The sequence below is a fragment of the Panulirus ornatus genome, chromosome 17 (assembly GCF_036320965.1).
Source record: "Panulirus ornatus isolate Po-2019 chromosome 17, ASM3632096v1, whole genome shotgun sequence".
NCBI lineage: Eukaryota > Metazoa > Arthropoda > Malacostraca > Decapoda > Palinuridae > Panulirus > Panulirus ornatus.
In genome coordinates this window covers 2,904,555-2,921,265 of record NC_092240.1, presented here as the reverse complement: position 1 = coordinate 2,921,265, position 16,711 = coordinate 2,904,555, and the positions used below count along the sequence as shown (strand labels likewise).

The following is a 16,711-nucleotide window of genomic DNA, read 5'->3' as shown; positions in this document are numbered from 1 at the left end:
TTCAAACACTGAAAATTCCATTAATGAAAAATTTGCCTCATCACACAGAATCTATGCACATGGGAATAGTTTGTCTAGCAGTTTTAGGTGCCAGAGATTAGTCCTCTTTCTGTCATTCTAAAGTTACCAATTTCATAGCATTCCTGAATCAAACATGAAGTGACATTCTACATGCTCACACTTGTATCTCATCAGTTTTTCTAACATGCTGTTCTTGTAAATGACAAGATTGCACTATACTAAAGCAAAATAACTCCCATTCTCTCTTCAAGAGCAAGTCTTTATTATTCAAACATTAATTTTCATTTCATTGGGAAATCCCTGTACAGTACAAAATCCCCTCAGTCAATTTTACTACACTTTAACTTTTGTCATACTATAACCCCTCAAAATAAAAATTTACATGGGAAAGATGAATAGCTTCCTCAAAACTTAATCATAAAGGTAAAGCTTGAAATCACACCGACTGATTTTCTGTTGTCTTTTACTGTTAACTGAATTCCTTTTTACATAGAGTGGATCAGGTGTACACAACCTTTACTATAACAGAAGCACATCTTACTATTTTGCTTTGCAAACTGTGCTAAAATATTAGATGAGATCAGATACTCAATTTACAACATTTTTACATATAAAATGGTGCCATTTAACTTATCAATCAATCATACGATATCTTAACCAGATCTGACTCAAGCCTTATCTGTTTTTGTACTACATCTATCCACCTCTTCCAAAGTCTATTTGTACTTTGTAATAAGACTATATACCTTCTTAACCAACCTCTGAACTACCAAATGTTTGACTTCATTACATTCTTTCTAATAATTTGCACACACCACATATCTTTCTACTATATGAATCTACTATATGAATGTTATCCACCACTACCACCTGAAGTTTTTACCTATCTTATTCAATAGTCTTACATATATACTCTGAGATAAAATTGATTTTTGTGAAACCTTTGTCATAACCCTCAACATCTCCAAAGCATTTGACAGGGTTTGGTATAAGCCTTTGCTTTCTAAATTCCCTTCCTTTCTTTTGCTGCTTCTCTCAGTTCTCTAATGCATAGTTCCCCTCAAGCTGTTCCATCGCAGTAGTCAATGATGGTGCGATTTCCCCTCCTACCCCCATCAAGAGTGGCATTCACATACTCTCTTCTCTCAATAAATGACCTCTCTTCTACTTCTAGCCCTATTCACTCTTATGCTAATGATTCCACCTCAAATACTTGAAATAACGCCAAAGTCATGGTATATGCATGTAAAACACATATCTATGATATATTCTAGAGAGTTCTTGAAAAATTCAACTCAAAACAATACTATAACCATTTACTAAGCTGTTATTCCTACCTTCCATTACCAAAGACAGCACAATGACCCATCCTTCAACGTAAGGCTACTTGCCATAGTCAGTGATGAATCTCAATGATCAGAAAGATGAAAACCAACCTTATGAGGGAAGTAGGGTTGGTCATGAAGGAAAAATGATGATTTTTGCTCAAAAACATGCTTTTCACAAGCTCACAGCTAACTTTCTGAGAGAAAACATTATGTGCCCTCCAATCATGTAGGTTTACTTAGAAAAAAGGATATGTGACAAAGAATCCCTTAAATGAAAAATACCTGAAGTTACGAACATCAAGTGAAGACACTTCACTGCACTTAACTTCTGGTGATGATGACTTGGAAGATTCCTCTTTTGTTGAGTCTTAACATGTATAAGTCTCTGCTATAAGAAATGCCTCTAAGCAAATATCCTTTTGCAAAAGTCTTATTGGACTTCAAAAATCCTGTGATTTCTGTTAGATATACAATATAAGTTTGAGGGAAAATCTTTGATTGTAAATGATTTCTTTAGTTATAAGCCCTGTGGTAAATCTAAGGATGGCTGATCTTGACAGTGCTTTGAATTAACAGAGGAATTCTTGCCTCTGAACAAGGAGTAAGAGATGCAGGATGAATGAAAAACTTAATCAAATAATGTAAGCAATAAAGATTGGCAGTTTCTTTACCAACAAGACTGTACCAGACATTATAACAGTGAAAATCTACTGCATACATGTACCAGAATATATAAAATACTATAATATATATACTGTTCATGAAGTGATGTATATGACTGTGTATATATATATGTGTGTATGTGTGTGTATACTTTTTTTTTTTTTTTTTGCTTTGTCGCTGTCTCCCGCGTTTGCGAGGTAGGGCAAGGAAACAGACGAAAGAAATGGCCCAACCCACCCCTATACACATGTATATACATACGTCCACACACACAAATATACATACCTACACAGCCTTCCATGGTTTACCCCAGACGCTTCACATGCCTTGATTCAATCCACTGACAGCACGTCAACCCCGGTATACCACATCGCTCCAATTCACTCTATTACTTGCCCTCCTTTCACCCTCCTGCATGTTCAGGCCCCGATCACACAAAATCTTTTTCATTCCATCTTTCCACCTCCAATTTGGTCTCCCTCTTCTCCTCGTTCCCTCCACCTCCGACACATATATCCTCTTGGTCCTCCACCTCCGACACATATATCCTCTTGGTCAATCTTTCCTCACTCATTCTCTCCATGTGACCAAACCATTTCAAAACACCCTCTTCTGCTCTCTCAACAACGCTCTTTTTATTTCCACACATCTCTCTTACCCTTACGTTACTTACTCGATCAAACCACCTCACACCACACATTGTCCTCAAACATCTCATTTCCAGCACATCCATCCTCCTGCGCACAACTCTATCCATAGTCCACGCCTCGCAACCATACAACATTGTTGGAACCACTATTCCTTCAAACATACCCATTTTTGCTTTCCGAGATAATGTTCTCGACTTCCACACATTTTTCAAGGCTCCCAGAATTTTCGCTCCCTCCTCCACCCTATGATCCACTTCCACTTCCATGGTTCCATCCGCTGCCAGATCCACTCCCAGATATCTAAAACACTTCACTTCCTCCAGTTTTTCTCCATTCAAACTTGCCTCCCAATTGACTTGACCCTCAACCCTACTGTACCTAATAACCTTGCTCTTATTCACATTTACTCTTAACTTTCTTCTTTCACACACTTTACCAAACTCAGTCACCAGCTTCTGCAGTTTCTCACATGAATCAGCCACCAGCGCTGTATCATCAGCGAACAACAACTGACTCACTTCCCAAGCTCTCTCATCCCCAACAGACTTCATACTTGCCCCTCTTTCCAAAACTCTTGCATTCACCTCCCTAACAACCCCATCCATAAACAAATTAAACAACCATGGAGACATCACACACCCCTGCCGCAAACCTACATATATATATATATATATATATATATATATATATAGAGTCCGGGTTACAGTGATGAGTGATTTGAATGCAAAGGTGAGTAATGTGGCAGTTGAGGGAATAATTGGTATACATGGGGTGTTCAGTGTTGTAAATGGAAATGGTGAAGAGCTTGTAGATTTATGTGCTGAAAAAGGACTGATGATTGGGAATACCTGGTTTAAAAAGCGAGATATACATAAGTATACTTATGTAAGTAGGAGAGATGGCCAGAGAGCGTTATTGGATTACGTGTTAATTGACAGGCGTGCGAAAGAGAGACTTTTGGATGTTAATGTGCTGAGAGGTGCAACTGGAGGGATGTCTGATCATTATCTTGTGGAGGCTAAGGTGAAGATTTGTATGGGTTTTCAGAAAAGAAGAGTGAATGTTGGGGTGAAGAGGGTGGTGAGAGTAAGTGAGCTTGAGAAGGAGACCTGTGTGAGGAAGTACCAGGAGAGACTGAGTACAGAATGGAAAAAAGGTGAGAACAATGGAAGTAAGGGGAGTGGGGGAGGAATGGGATGTATTTAGGGAATCAGTGATGGATTGCGCAAAAGATGCTTGTGGCATGAGAAGAGTGGGAGGTGGGTTGATTAGAAAGGGTAGTGAGTGGTGGGATGAAGAAGTAAGAGTATTAGTGAAAGAGAAGAGAGAGGCATTTGGACAATTTTTGCAGGGAAAAAATGCAATTGAGTGGGAGATGTATAAAAGAAGAGACAGGAGGTCAAGAGAAAGGTGCAAGAGGTGAAAAAAAGGGCAAATGAGAGTTGGGGTGAGAGAGTATCATTAAATTTTAGGGAGAATAAAAAGATGTTCTGGAAGGAGGTAAATAAAGTGCGTAAGACAAGGGAGCAAATGGGAACTTCAGTGAAGGGCGTAAATGGGGAGGTGATAACAAGTAGTGGTGATGTGAGAAGGAGATGGAGTGAGTATTTTGAAGGTTTGTTGAATGTGTTTGATGATAGAGTGGCAGATATAGGGTGTTTTGGTCGAGGTGGTGTGCAAAGTGAGAGGGTTAGGGAAAATGATTTGGTAAACAGAGAAGAGGTAGTGAAAGCTTTGCGGAAGATGAAAGCCGGCAAGGCAGCAGGTTTGGATGGTATTGCAGTGGAATTTATTAAAAGAGGGGGTGACTGTATTGTTGACTGGTTGGTAAGGTTATTTAATGTATGTATGACTCATGGTGAGGTGCCTAAGGATTGGCAGAATGTGTGCATAGTGCCATTGTACAAAGGCAAAGGGGATAAGAGTGAGTGCTCAACTTACAGAGGTATAAGTTTGTTGAGTATTCCTGGTAAATTATATGGGAGGGTATTGATTGAGAGGGTGAAGGCATGTACAGAGCATCAGATTGGGGAAGAGCAGTGTGGTTTCAGAAGTGGTAGAGGATGTGTGGATCAGGTGTTTGCTTTGAAGAATGTATGTGAGAAATACTTAGAAAAGCAAATGGATTTGTATGTAGCATTTATGGATCTGGAGAAGGCATATGATAGAGTTGATAGAGATGCTCTGTGGAAGGTATTAAGAATATATGGTGTGGGAGGCAAGTTGTTAGAAGCAGTGAAAAGTTTTTATCGAGGATGTAAGGCATGTGTACGTGTAGGAAGAGAGGAAAGTGATTGGTTCTCAGTGAATGTAGGTTTGCGGCAGGGGTGTGTGATGTCTCCATGGTTGTTTAATTTGTTTATGGATGGGGTTGTTAGGGAGGTAAATGCAAGAGTTTTGGAAAGAGGGGCAAGTATGAAGTCTGTTGGGGATGAGAGAGCTTGGGAAGTGAGTCAGTTGTTGTTCGCTGATGACACAGCGCTGGTGGCTGATTCATGTGAGAAACTGCAGAAGCTGGTGACTGAGTTTGGTAAAGTGTGTGGAAGAAGAAAGTTAAGAGTAAATGTGAATAAGAGCAAGGTTATTAGGTACAGTAGGGTTGAGGGTCAAGTCAATTGGGAGGTGAGTTTGAATGGAGAAAAACTGGAGGAAGTGAAGTGTTTTAGATATCTGGGAGTGGATCTGGCAGCGGATGGAACCATGGAAGCGGAAGTGGATCATAGGGTGGGGGAGGGGGCGAAAATTCTGGGGGCCTTGAAGAATGCGTGGAAGTCGAGAACATTATCTTGGAAAGCAAAAATGGGTATGTTTGAAGGAATAGTGGTTCCAACAATGTTGTATGGTTGCGAGGCGTGGGCTATGGATAGAGTTGTGCGCAGGAGGATGGATGTGCTGGAAATGAGATGTTTGAGGACAATGTGTGGTGTGAGGTGGTTTGATCGAGTGAGTAACGTAAGGGTAAGAGAGATGTGTGGAAATAAAAAGAGCGTAGTTGAGAGAGCAGAAGAGGGTGTTTTGAAGTGGTTTGGGCACATGGAGAGGATGAGTGAGGAAAGATTGACCAAGAGGATATATGTGTCGGAGGTGGAGGGAACAAGGAGAAGAGGGAGACCAAATTGGAGGTGGAAAGATGGAGTGAAAAAGATTTTGTGTGATCGGGGCCTGAACATGCAGGAGGGTGAAAGGAGGGCAAGGAATAGAGTGAATTGGAGCGATGTGGTATACAGGGGTTGACGTGCTGTCAGTGGATTGAATCAAGGCATGTGAAGCGTCTGGGGTAAACCATGGAAGGCTGTGTAGGTATGTATATTTGCGTGTGTGGACGTATGTACATGTGTATGGGGGGGGGTTGGGCCATTTCTTTCGTCTGTTTCCTTGCGCTACCTCGCAAACGCGGGAGACAGCGACAAAGTATGAAAAAAAAAAAAAAAATATATATATATATATATATATATATATATTATCCCTGGGGATAGGGGAGAAAGAATACTTCCCACACATTCCTCACGTGTTGTAGAAGGCGACTAGAGGGGATTGGAGCGGGGGGCCAGAAATCCTCCCCTCCTTGTATTTTAACTTTCTAAAATGGGAAACAGAAGAAGGAGTCACGTGGGGAGTGCTCATCCTCCTTGAAGGCTCAGATTGGGGTGTCTAAATGTGTGTGGATGTAACCAAGATGTGAAAAAAGGAGAGATAGGTAGTATGTTTGAGGAAAGGAACCTGGATGTTTTGGCTCTGAGTGAAACGAAGCTCAAGGGTAAAGGGGAAGAGTGGTTTGGGAATGTCTTGGGAGTAGAGTCAGGGGTTAGTGAGAGGGCAAGAGCAAGGGAAGGAGTAGCACTACTTCTGAAACAGGAGTTGTGGGAGTATGTGATAAAATGTAAGAAAGTAAATTTTAGATTAATATGGGTAAAACTGAAAGTTGATGGCGAGAGAGAGGTGATTATTGGTGCATATGCACCTGGGCTTGAGAAGAAAGATCATGAGAGGCAAGTGTTTTGGGAGCAGCTGAATGAGTGTGTTAGTGGTTTTGATGCACAAGACCGGGTTATAGTGATGGGTGATTTGAAAGCAAAGGTGAGTAATGTGGCAGTTGAGGGAATAATTGGTATACATGGGGTGTTTAGTGTTGTAAATGGAAATGGTGAAGAGCTTGTAGATTCATGTGCTGAAAAAGGACTGGTGATTGGGAATACCTGGTTTAAAAAGTGAGATATACATAAGTATCCGTATGTAAGTAAGAGAGATGGCCAGAGAGTGTTATTGGATTACGTGTTAATTGACAGATGCGTGCAAGAGAGACTTTTGGATGTTAATGTGCTGAGAGGTGCAACTGGAGGGATGTCTGATCATTATCTTGTGGAGGCAAAGGTGAAGATTTGTATGGGTTTTCAGAAAATAAGAGAGAATGTTGGGAGGAAGAGGGTGGTGAGAGTAAGTGAGCTTGGGAAGGAGACTTGTGTGAGGAAGTACCAGGAGAGACTGAGTACAGAATGGAAAAAGGTGAGACCAAAGGAGGTAAGGGGAGTGGGGGAGGAATGGGATGTATTTAGGGAAGCAGTGATGGCTTGTGCAAAAGATGCTTGTGGCATGAGAAGAGTGGGAGGTGGGTTGATTAGAAAGGGTAGTGAGTGGTGGGATGAAGAAGTAAGATTATTAGTGAAAGAGAAGAGAGAGGCATTTGGACAATTTTTGCAGGGAAAAAATGCAAATGAGTGGGAGATGAATAAAAGAAAGAGACAGGAGGTCAAGAGAAAGGTGCAAGAGGTGAAAAAGAGGGCAAATGAGAGTTGGGGTGAGAGAGTATCATTAAATTTTAGGGAGAATAAAAAGATGTTCTGGAAAGAGGTAAATAAAGTGCGTAAGACTAGGGAGCAAATGGGAACTTCAGTGAAGGGGGCTAATGGTGAGGTGATAACAAGTAGTGGTGATGTGAGAAGGAGATGGAGTGAGTATTTTGAAGGTTTGTTGAATGTGTTTGATGATAGAGTGGCAGATATAGGGTGTTTTGGTTGAGGTGGTGTGCAAAGTGAGAGGGTTAGGGAAAATGATTTGGTAAACAGAGAAGAGGTAGTAAAAGCTTTGTGGAAGATGAAAGCCAGCAGGTTTGGATGGTATTGCCGTGGAATTTATTAAAAAAGGGGGTGACTGTATTGTTGACTGGTTGGTAAGGTTATTTAATGTATGCATGATTCATGGTGAGGTGCCTGAGGATTGGTGGAATGCTTGCGTAGTGCCATTGTACAAAGGCAAAGGGGATAAAATTGAGTGCTCAAAGTACAGAGGTATAAGTTTGTTGAGTATTCCTGGGAAATTATATGGGAGGGTATCGATTGATAGGGTGAAGGCATGTACAGAGCATCAGATTAGGGAAGAACAGTGTGGTTTCAGATGTGGTAGAGGATGTGTGGATCAGGTGTTTGCTTTGAAGAATGTATGTGAGAAATACTTAGAAAAGCAAATGGATTTGTATGTAGCATTTATGGATCTGGAGAAGGCATATGATAGAGTTGATAGAGATGCTCTGTGGAAGGTACTAAGAATATATGGTGTGAGAGGCAAGTTGTTAGAAGCAGTGAAAAGTTTTTATCGAGGATGTAAGGCATATGTACGTGTAGGAAGAGAGGAAAGTGATTGGTTCTCAGTGAATGTAGGTTTGCGGCAGGGGTGTGTGATGTCCCCATGGTTGTTTAATTTGTTTATGGATGGGGTTGTTAGGGAGGTAAATGCAAGAGTTTTGGAAAGAGGGGCAAGTATGAAGTCTGTTGTGGAGGAGAGAGCTTGGGAAGTGAGTCAGTTGTTGTTCGCTGATGATGCAGTGCTGGTGGCTGATTCATGTGAGAAACTGCAGAAGCTGGTGACTGAGTTTGGCAAAGTGTGTGAAAGAAGAAAGTTAAGAGTAAATGTGAATAAGAGCAAGGTTATTAGGTACAGTAGGGTTGAGGGTCAAGTCTATTGGGAGGTAAGTTTGAATGGAGAAAAACTGGAGGAAATAAAGTGTTTTAGATATCTGGGAGTGGATCTGGCAGCAGATGGAACCATGGAAGCGAAAGTGAATCATTGGGTGGGGGAGGGGGCGAAAATCCTGGGAGCCTTGAAGAATGTTTGGAAGTAGAGAACATTATCTCAGAAAGCAAAAATGGGCATGTTTGAAGGAATAGTGGTTCCAACAATGTTGTATGGTTGCGAGGCGTGGGCTATGGATAGAGTTGTGCGCAGGAGGGTGGATGTGCTGGAAATGAGATGTCTGAGGACAATATGTGGTGTGAGGTGGTTTGATCAAGTAAGTAATGTAAGGGTAAGAGAGATGTGTGGAAATAAAAAGAGCGTGGTTGAGAGAGCAGAAGAGGGTGTTTTCAAATGGTTTGGGCACATGGAGAGAATGAGTGAGGAAAGATTGACCAAGAGGATATATGTGTCAGAGGTGGAGGGAACGAGGAGAAGTGGGAGACCAAATTGGAGGTGAAAGATGGAGTGAAAAAGATTTTGAGTGATTGGGGCCTGAACATGCAGGAGGGTGAAAGGCGGGCAAGGAATAGAGTGAATTGGATCGATGTGGTATACCGGGGTCGGCGTGCTGTCAATGGATTGAATCAGGGCATGTGAAGCGTCTGGGGTAAACCATAGAAAGTTCTGTGGGGCCTGGATGCGGAAAGGGAGCTGTGGTTTCGGGCATTATTACATGACAGCTAGAGACTGAGTGTGAACGAATGGGGCCTTTGTTGTCTTTTCCTAGCGCTACATGAGGGGGGAGGGGGATGTTATTCCACGTGTGGCGAGGTGGCGATGGGAATAAATAAAGGCAGACAGTATGAATTTTGTACATGTGTATATATGTATATGTCTGTGTGTGTATATATATATGTGTACACTGAGATGTATAGGTATGTATATTTGCGTGTGTGGACATGTATGTATATACATGTGTTTGGGGGTGGGTTGGGCCATTTCTTTCATCTGTTTCCTTGCACTACCTCGCAAACGTGGGAGACAGCGACAAAGCAAAATAAATGAAAATAAATATACTGTTCAATGAATTTCATAAATAAAAAAAAATTAAAGTTATTTCCTTACATTTACTGCTATTCCTAAATTGCTTGTTGGTGCCAAATGTGAGGGAGGAGGTGAGTGGAGATAATGGGGAAGGGGTCATCTGGGTCGGATGACAGTTGTAAAATGTGGTGGTGATGGTCGAGTGAGTTCAGCTATTAAGTTATTAGATGGTGATGGCTGTTCTTCCTTATGAATGTCCTTTTTATTCTAAAAGAGCTCTGGTGTTATCTGTTTAGCCTTCACCATCTTATGGCAAATTTCGTTTAGCATCTGATGTCAGCTAGGATATTTTGAGTTACCTCTGTGTTTGGGTTATCTTTGTCAAATAAAACAAAGATATATGCTTCTTGCATGGTGTTGACAATGCTACATCACCTAGCTGCCAGTCCACTAATGATAATGCTATTCCAAATTTGAGCTGTATGAATTATAAAAGAATGGTTAATGGACTGTGCATGTTATTTTAAAAATGGCATATACTGAGGGGTCCCTGTAAGATGATGTAGTAGTTGTTTGTAACTGGTTTCTATAAAATAACCAAGTGAAGAATTGAAATAACTGCCACTTAAAGATGAGGTGGTCACTTCAGGGCCTCAAGGTACCTAAATGATGCCTAACCTGTATAACTGTTTTAAGAAAGACGTCCTGCTATACTGCATCAAAAAATGTGTAAATGAGATCTGCACTTTTTTCTTACTGTACTTAAAGATTTGTTAGAAAAGTCGCATGTGAACTGCCCATAACTTCAGTGACTAACAGATTTGTACTATTCCTTGAACTGCATGGGAAATTGTTGGATGGGGAGTTCCAATGACTACTTGCAACAGTTGAACAACTTTGAAAAACAGGCCACTAAGTGTTATGAGTGGTGGTTCATTTTGCTGAAAAACACTGAAAAAAGTCCTGAGAAAGAAATGAAAGAAATATCTCTACCAAGTGCAATTCGAACTGAGCATGTCTGTAGCACTTTCAAAAGAAGCTATAAATCAGCATTTTGTGACTAATCACTGCGGTAAGCAAATCCACCATTAAACAGATCCCTCAAGATGACCAGAGATGGGTTAGGTCAAATGAACTTATTTCTCTGGAAATGTTTGCAACAATTTTTACTATATAACCTTACTCAGAGGATCAATTGCTTTCTTTATCAAGTCATCAGGTACACAACTACTTTCTCATGCTTCCACATATGCTTTCCAAATCCATTCAAAAGTAGTTTCACCTTGTTTCCTCATCATCTCGCATCTACTCAATCTATACTCTCAACTTTCCTATTCCTTAAGTACATCATTGCTCTTCTTACCTTCTTTGATGTCTTTCTGTCCCAACACCTATTCTATTATCACCTTTCTTTTAATCTTGTTGTATGCATACCAATATCTCTTTGAGCAGCAACTTCAAATGGTTCTTTAAACCAGTAACAACAGCAATATCCACAGTTATGGTGTTCAAAAGCTCGGTTAGAACTGGGCAGCTTCATTATGCAAAAGTCCTAAGAGTGCTGAAGAAAGCACTTACCCATAATGGGATTAAACACATTTTTTACCCTAAAACAAGCAATACCCACTAAGAACATTTCCATTTTTGGTCATCATAACATCTGTGAGTCTGGCTAATGCTCTTTCATAAACACCCAACTACTATACAGCAGCATGCCTAGATCTATGAAGTCACTGGCACAACAGTGGGGTGATGGCTGTCAAATGTCTTCACTCACTAACCACTGAAATCTGTACCTCAGGCCTCTTTCTGTTGGACTCAAGAATTGTTTGTCTTTTACCTGTTTCTAGACCTAATGTGACATACAGACAGCATACATAAATTTAAGAAGTATGATACTAGAGAATGTTCAGGAGATGGGGCCCTATGAGAGAAAATTCCCTCCCAATACAGTACAAATGGGTAATTATAAATAGGTAAATGATAAAAGTTTACCATTCAGACAGGGGCACTACCTCAAAGGTTCATCCACATCTGCAAAATAAAAACACTATATATTTTTTCTTACAGAAAATGCTTATATCATAATCTATCGAAAAAAATACCCCCAAAATTAGTATACTTTCTCAATGTTAGTGTGAGAGGGTGATGAATGGACAAGAAGGGGCGCTCTGCTAGTAAAATGGATGCAGCTTTAATGATGTCGCAAGGCAAGAGAGTAGCATTCTAGATTAACAAGTACTTTCCAGTGAAAGTTAGATATGCAGCATGAGATAAATTCCACACATTTTGCAATGCTCTATTTTGGTTGACCTAAAAATAATATAATCAGATATCCATGGCTTGGAGCCTCTGGACCCCTACTGAAGATATAAAAGATATAATGAGACTTGTTGGATTCTGTGTGAGGCAAACCAAAGGTATTCAGTGCTAAATGCACAAACGTTCATGTAATTCTCTCCAGGGGAAGACTGATTATTTTCTTTGTTTCATGGACTTGAAGAATCAGCTTTTCAAGCATTCATCCCATACAGAGTCTATCAACATATGGAAAAATGCCCTGTTGAAGTCAAGGATTATATGTTTCTCCAATATCCACTTTAGAGTCAGTTGATTGTGGATGTGAATTTAAAGATGCTGCATCTTTTTTTCACAATAAGAACCCTAAAGAAGGTGATTCTATAACTGACTGGTTTTCAGCAATTAGTGACTATAGTAGCCCTAAGGTGGGTAAAATACCCTGGTGTAAAAACTAATGTCATTGTGCCATTTCCCCATGAGATTTCCCTAAGTCTCTTAAAAAGTAACTGCCATCTAGGAGCAGTCCAGCATCTAAACTTTATCTTTTAGAATGACTAAGCATTACTAAAATATGCATTAATTGATTAAATGTGTTTAGAGTTTTTCTCTGACCTTTTCCTTTTCAAGAAAAATGCCAGTAACATTATAACATCATAAAGGAGGGTTTTGCAAAAGCCTTATTTCATGATTCAATATAAATGACTCTAGTATCATCTCGAATGGTCTACTGAGATCCTTTTTTTATTGGAAATCTACAACTTCCTCTTCTCATCCAAGATGGGAACTTTTAAAGGTCCTTTGTCCTTCACAATCAATAAAGCATTTGGGGGAATATGACTCTGAAATGTCATGGAAATCTTAAGAAAATGCATCAAATAGTAACTGCTGCTGTAACCTAATTAATGACAGGCAGAGTAGGCATTGATGGCTGAGAAATGAGTGCTCCACATAATGTAAAATTAACTAGTTCTTTTGGGTCACAGCCATATCTTGAAGATATCAATGCCTACAATCTGATTTGCTGAGAGATAGTAGACTTTGAAAATTGCATTCAGTACTTCTGATGTTTGAAAAATGATGGTGTATCCAAATTACAAAATCATTCCTTCTCTTGTGGTGGTAAAGACAAAGCCATAATGGAGAGAAACTTGGATGGTGCTTAACATTTATGTGATTAAGATCAGTATCTAATTCCTTATATATGCTGTAAGATGTATCTTCTGATGAAGAACAGAACTCACATCCATTCTCAATAACCTTTTCATTTATTTTGAGCAAGAATAACTGAGAATTTATGCAGAAAAAAAAAGAAGATACAATAGGTGTGAGTATTGCAAAATCACAAGCCCAAGACAAATGATATGAGAGTGACCATGTACCTCCACCTATCAATCAAAGGCATGAGTAAATTGGTCCAAGTCTATCAAATTTAAGAAGCATGAGTAGGGACATTAAGAAATCAACTGTCAGAAAAAGCAGAGCTTCAGGCAGTTCTTGGGTCAAAGTTCTCTCTCCATCATTAAAAACTTCACCTTTAGTCAAAAGTTGTCTTAGGCTCATACAGCATTCTCTTCCTAACATAATGTCCTCTATTCTTCTTCTCCATATTTCCTTCTCAGATTGCTTATTTCTTCCTCTGAAATCTCATCCACTTTTCTTGAGATCCTTGCATTTCATTTCATTCTTTGCAACGGCCTTTTGACTTTTCTGTTCAGAGCTTTAAACTTCCACACACACCCTCAACTCACTGCAATCTGTATTTTTTATAAATAAGGAAGACTTTTTTTACGTTTTTTCTCTTCAACTAATTATAAGGTCTGTATTTTCCCATGTTGTTGTTCTCTCTTTCCACAACTTATACCTATAGTGCCACAAACTTTTCTAGTAACCTTCATTAATGCACTCTTTATCTGCTACCAACCCATCTTGTTTCATTCTTAAAAAGTTTCATTGTTATCTCTTAGTTTCTCATTTCACTTCTAGTGGAAGATGTATAATTGCATTCCTCAATTTATCCACTTTCATATCTATTCTTCATTCTTATTTCTAGCCCTGTACCATACGAGACAAATTGCTGACTAAAATGTTACTATTCTGTGATCTGACAAGACCTCACACAGTCCTCTCAAAGAATGTACTTCATGTATATAACATATCACTTTATTTCTTATTGAACACATACCCATCATTTTTTGGCTAAACACATACTAATCATATTTCTGACTATCTCATATTCTCTGTGCCGGCACTATACAGTACCACATACATTTATGGATGTCCTTGAGCTGAAAAAAACATATCTGCAACACTTATACCCACTGATTCTCCTATTCCATGTACTATTTCAAAACCTGTCATTCTCACCCTGGAGTCTTTATTACCTACCTTGTCATTCTTATATGGGACTCATATCTACTAATCATTCATTCTTTTACTATTTTCACCTTCCTCATATTTGTTAATATGTAGTGCATATGCAACCATCATAATAGTTTTGAACTTGTTACACTTGAATTTTAAAACTACCTATTTTGAGTTTAGAATAAGTCAAAGGATACATCCTTCATTAACATCCCCACATCTTTCCCTGATCTCATGACTTTACTCCATTCTGTCTGAAAGTTTCACTGCCTCTCAAATTTGTCTCATACACACCTAAAATGGTCAGTTACCATTTCTAAAAGTGTAAACAATTTCCATATTCTTGCATTCATAATTCATTCTTCTAACATGAAGCTGAATGAAAATTCAGCTACATGGACCTTCATCTCCTGTTAAAAGTGGTCGTAGGTATTCCCCCTTTTGGATGAGGCCACATGTAGCCTTGTGGAAGTCAGCTGCAGGCCCTCCTTAAGCCTGAAGTCTAAAAGCTAGCAAAATGGTTAAGGAAGTCCAGTTCCTTAGGAGAGGTTTGTTACCTTTATTACTACACATTTAATTCATCAAAAGAACTGTACCTATATCCTTACCGTACTCCATCCGCCAGTTTGCCAGTTTGTGATATGGTTGTAGTCAAATTCTTGCATTACACTGTTGTTCTCATCCTCACTGCTGTGATGCTGACCCTCCTGGTGAGTGTTATGAGTGTGCTGGTGATGGGGATCTTTGTTTCTTTCTCTCCTGTAACCATTATGGTGTCTTATGTCGAGCTGGTTGTCTGTAAAGTCATCAGGGTTGCTCCTCTCCCTCTCGTCAAGGCTGCTTGGGAGCACATTAGGGATTTCATTAGTTTCACGATCATGGCCAATTCCAACCTTTATTCCTTTTATGTATGGGACTCTTTGGCTGTCTGCATGGTGGTGTTGCTTTCTCCAAGATGATAGTCCATCCTTGTTAACACCTCCTTCGCTCTTGTGCTTACGAAAGTGAGGGTCAAAGGAGCTGTGTTGACTTCGATGCTTGCTATTCTTGCTCTGAAGGGTCAATTTGAAGGTAGCAGGTACAAAAATAAAGGTCAAGTTAGTTAGCACTTGTTACAGGTGTATTTAGGAGATTAATAAGTTCTGATGGATAGACTCAAAATAACTGTGAAGCTACTGTGGTTATACATATACTTTTCATTGTGGGTAACTGTGTTAGCAATGCAATCAACAAATCTAGCTCCATATAGGAAAAAACTAGTCATCAATGATATCCAACTGTATTAAAAGATGCTAAAATGATATTTGTTATCATTTTCATTATCATTACACAACCTCTAGATCCCTTTAACAGGGCTCCAGCAATTTTCATTTTCTATGCTGAAGGCTCCATCAAGCTGAGGCCTTAATTGAAATATAGAATGTCATGAAAAAAAAGAAAAGACAAGGGGAAGTAATTCTGAATTTTGGAGGAAGTGACATGGGAAAATAGAGAGTTCCAAAGTTTCAAGGTGTAGGGAAAGAAGCAGTTGTCAAAATGGCCTACCCTTGAGTTACCAATGCCCACACTATAATCATGCAACGTAGCAGCTTACTGAGTATTGTGTGGTCTAGCTAGTGGTGGGAGCACACAAGCAGTCAGCTCTCAGGAACAAAAACCAAAGTAATAGCTATAGAGAAGAAAGAGTGAACCAACATTGTGGTGTAGTGCAAAATTTTCAAGTTTAGAAGTTAGCCTGGAACAGTTTATAGGTCGAACCCCTAACAGATGTGAGAGCTGTACTCCATAGAAGGATGAATCAATCCTTTGTGTAAATGGAGTGACTTTTCAAAAAAAAAAAAGAAATTTTGACATCTAAACAGGAAACCCAGTATTTTAGAGGCAGACCTAGCTATTCCCTTAATATGGGGTTTCCAGGAAAGAGTGGATGCTACAGTAATACCAAGTATGTTCAATGAGTCAAGAGGTGGATTACAGCACCGTCAAAAGAGAGATGAGAGTTATGAGGAGTTCTCGAAGGAGAGATAGGTAGAAACTGGATCTTCGAGGCATTAAACTTGACTAGATTACATTTAGCTCACTGAGATATCCTGTCCAAGTCTGAGTTTATTGCAGAGGCTGTGTCAAGATGAGATGCAGATTGAGTGAGAAAAGAAGTGCAAAATTGAAGGATGTGGATGAATGTAGTGTTAACTTGTTAGCATAAGAGTGCATCTGATTATTTATGGAGAAGACATTGTTGAAAAAAAGGAGAAAAAATATAGGGGACAGAACAGAATCTTGAGGGACACTGCTGTTGATGGAAAAAAAGGGGGAGGCTGATCCATCAACAACCACAGAGATAGATTGGCCAAAAAGGAAGCTAGATATAAAGGGGCAAAGTAAGGAAGGGAA

General features: G+C 39.6%; 1 protein-coding gene across 1 annotated transcript in view; it reads right to left on the bottom strand.

Annotated features, from left to right (window-relative positions):
• The window catches only part of AdamTS-A (ADAM metallopeptidase with thrombospondin type 1 motif A), a 733,635-nt gene that overhangs the window by 53,323 nt on the left and 663,601 nt on the right, over positions 1-16,711 (bottom strand). The window contains exon 20 of the mRNA XM_071671786.1: positions 14,926-15,369. Coding sequence (XP_071527887.1) covers positions 14,926-15,369 — 444 coding nt within the window. The remainder of the gene's footprint in view (positions 1-14,925; positions 15,370-16,711) is intronic.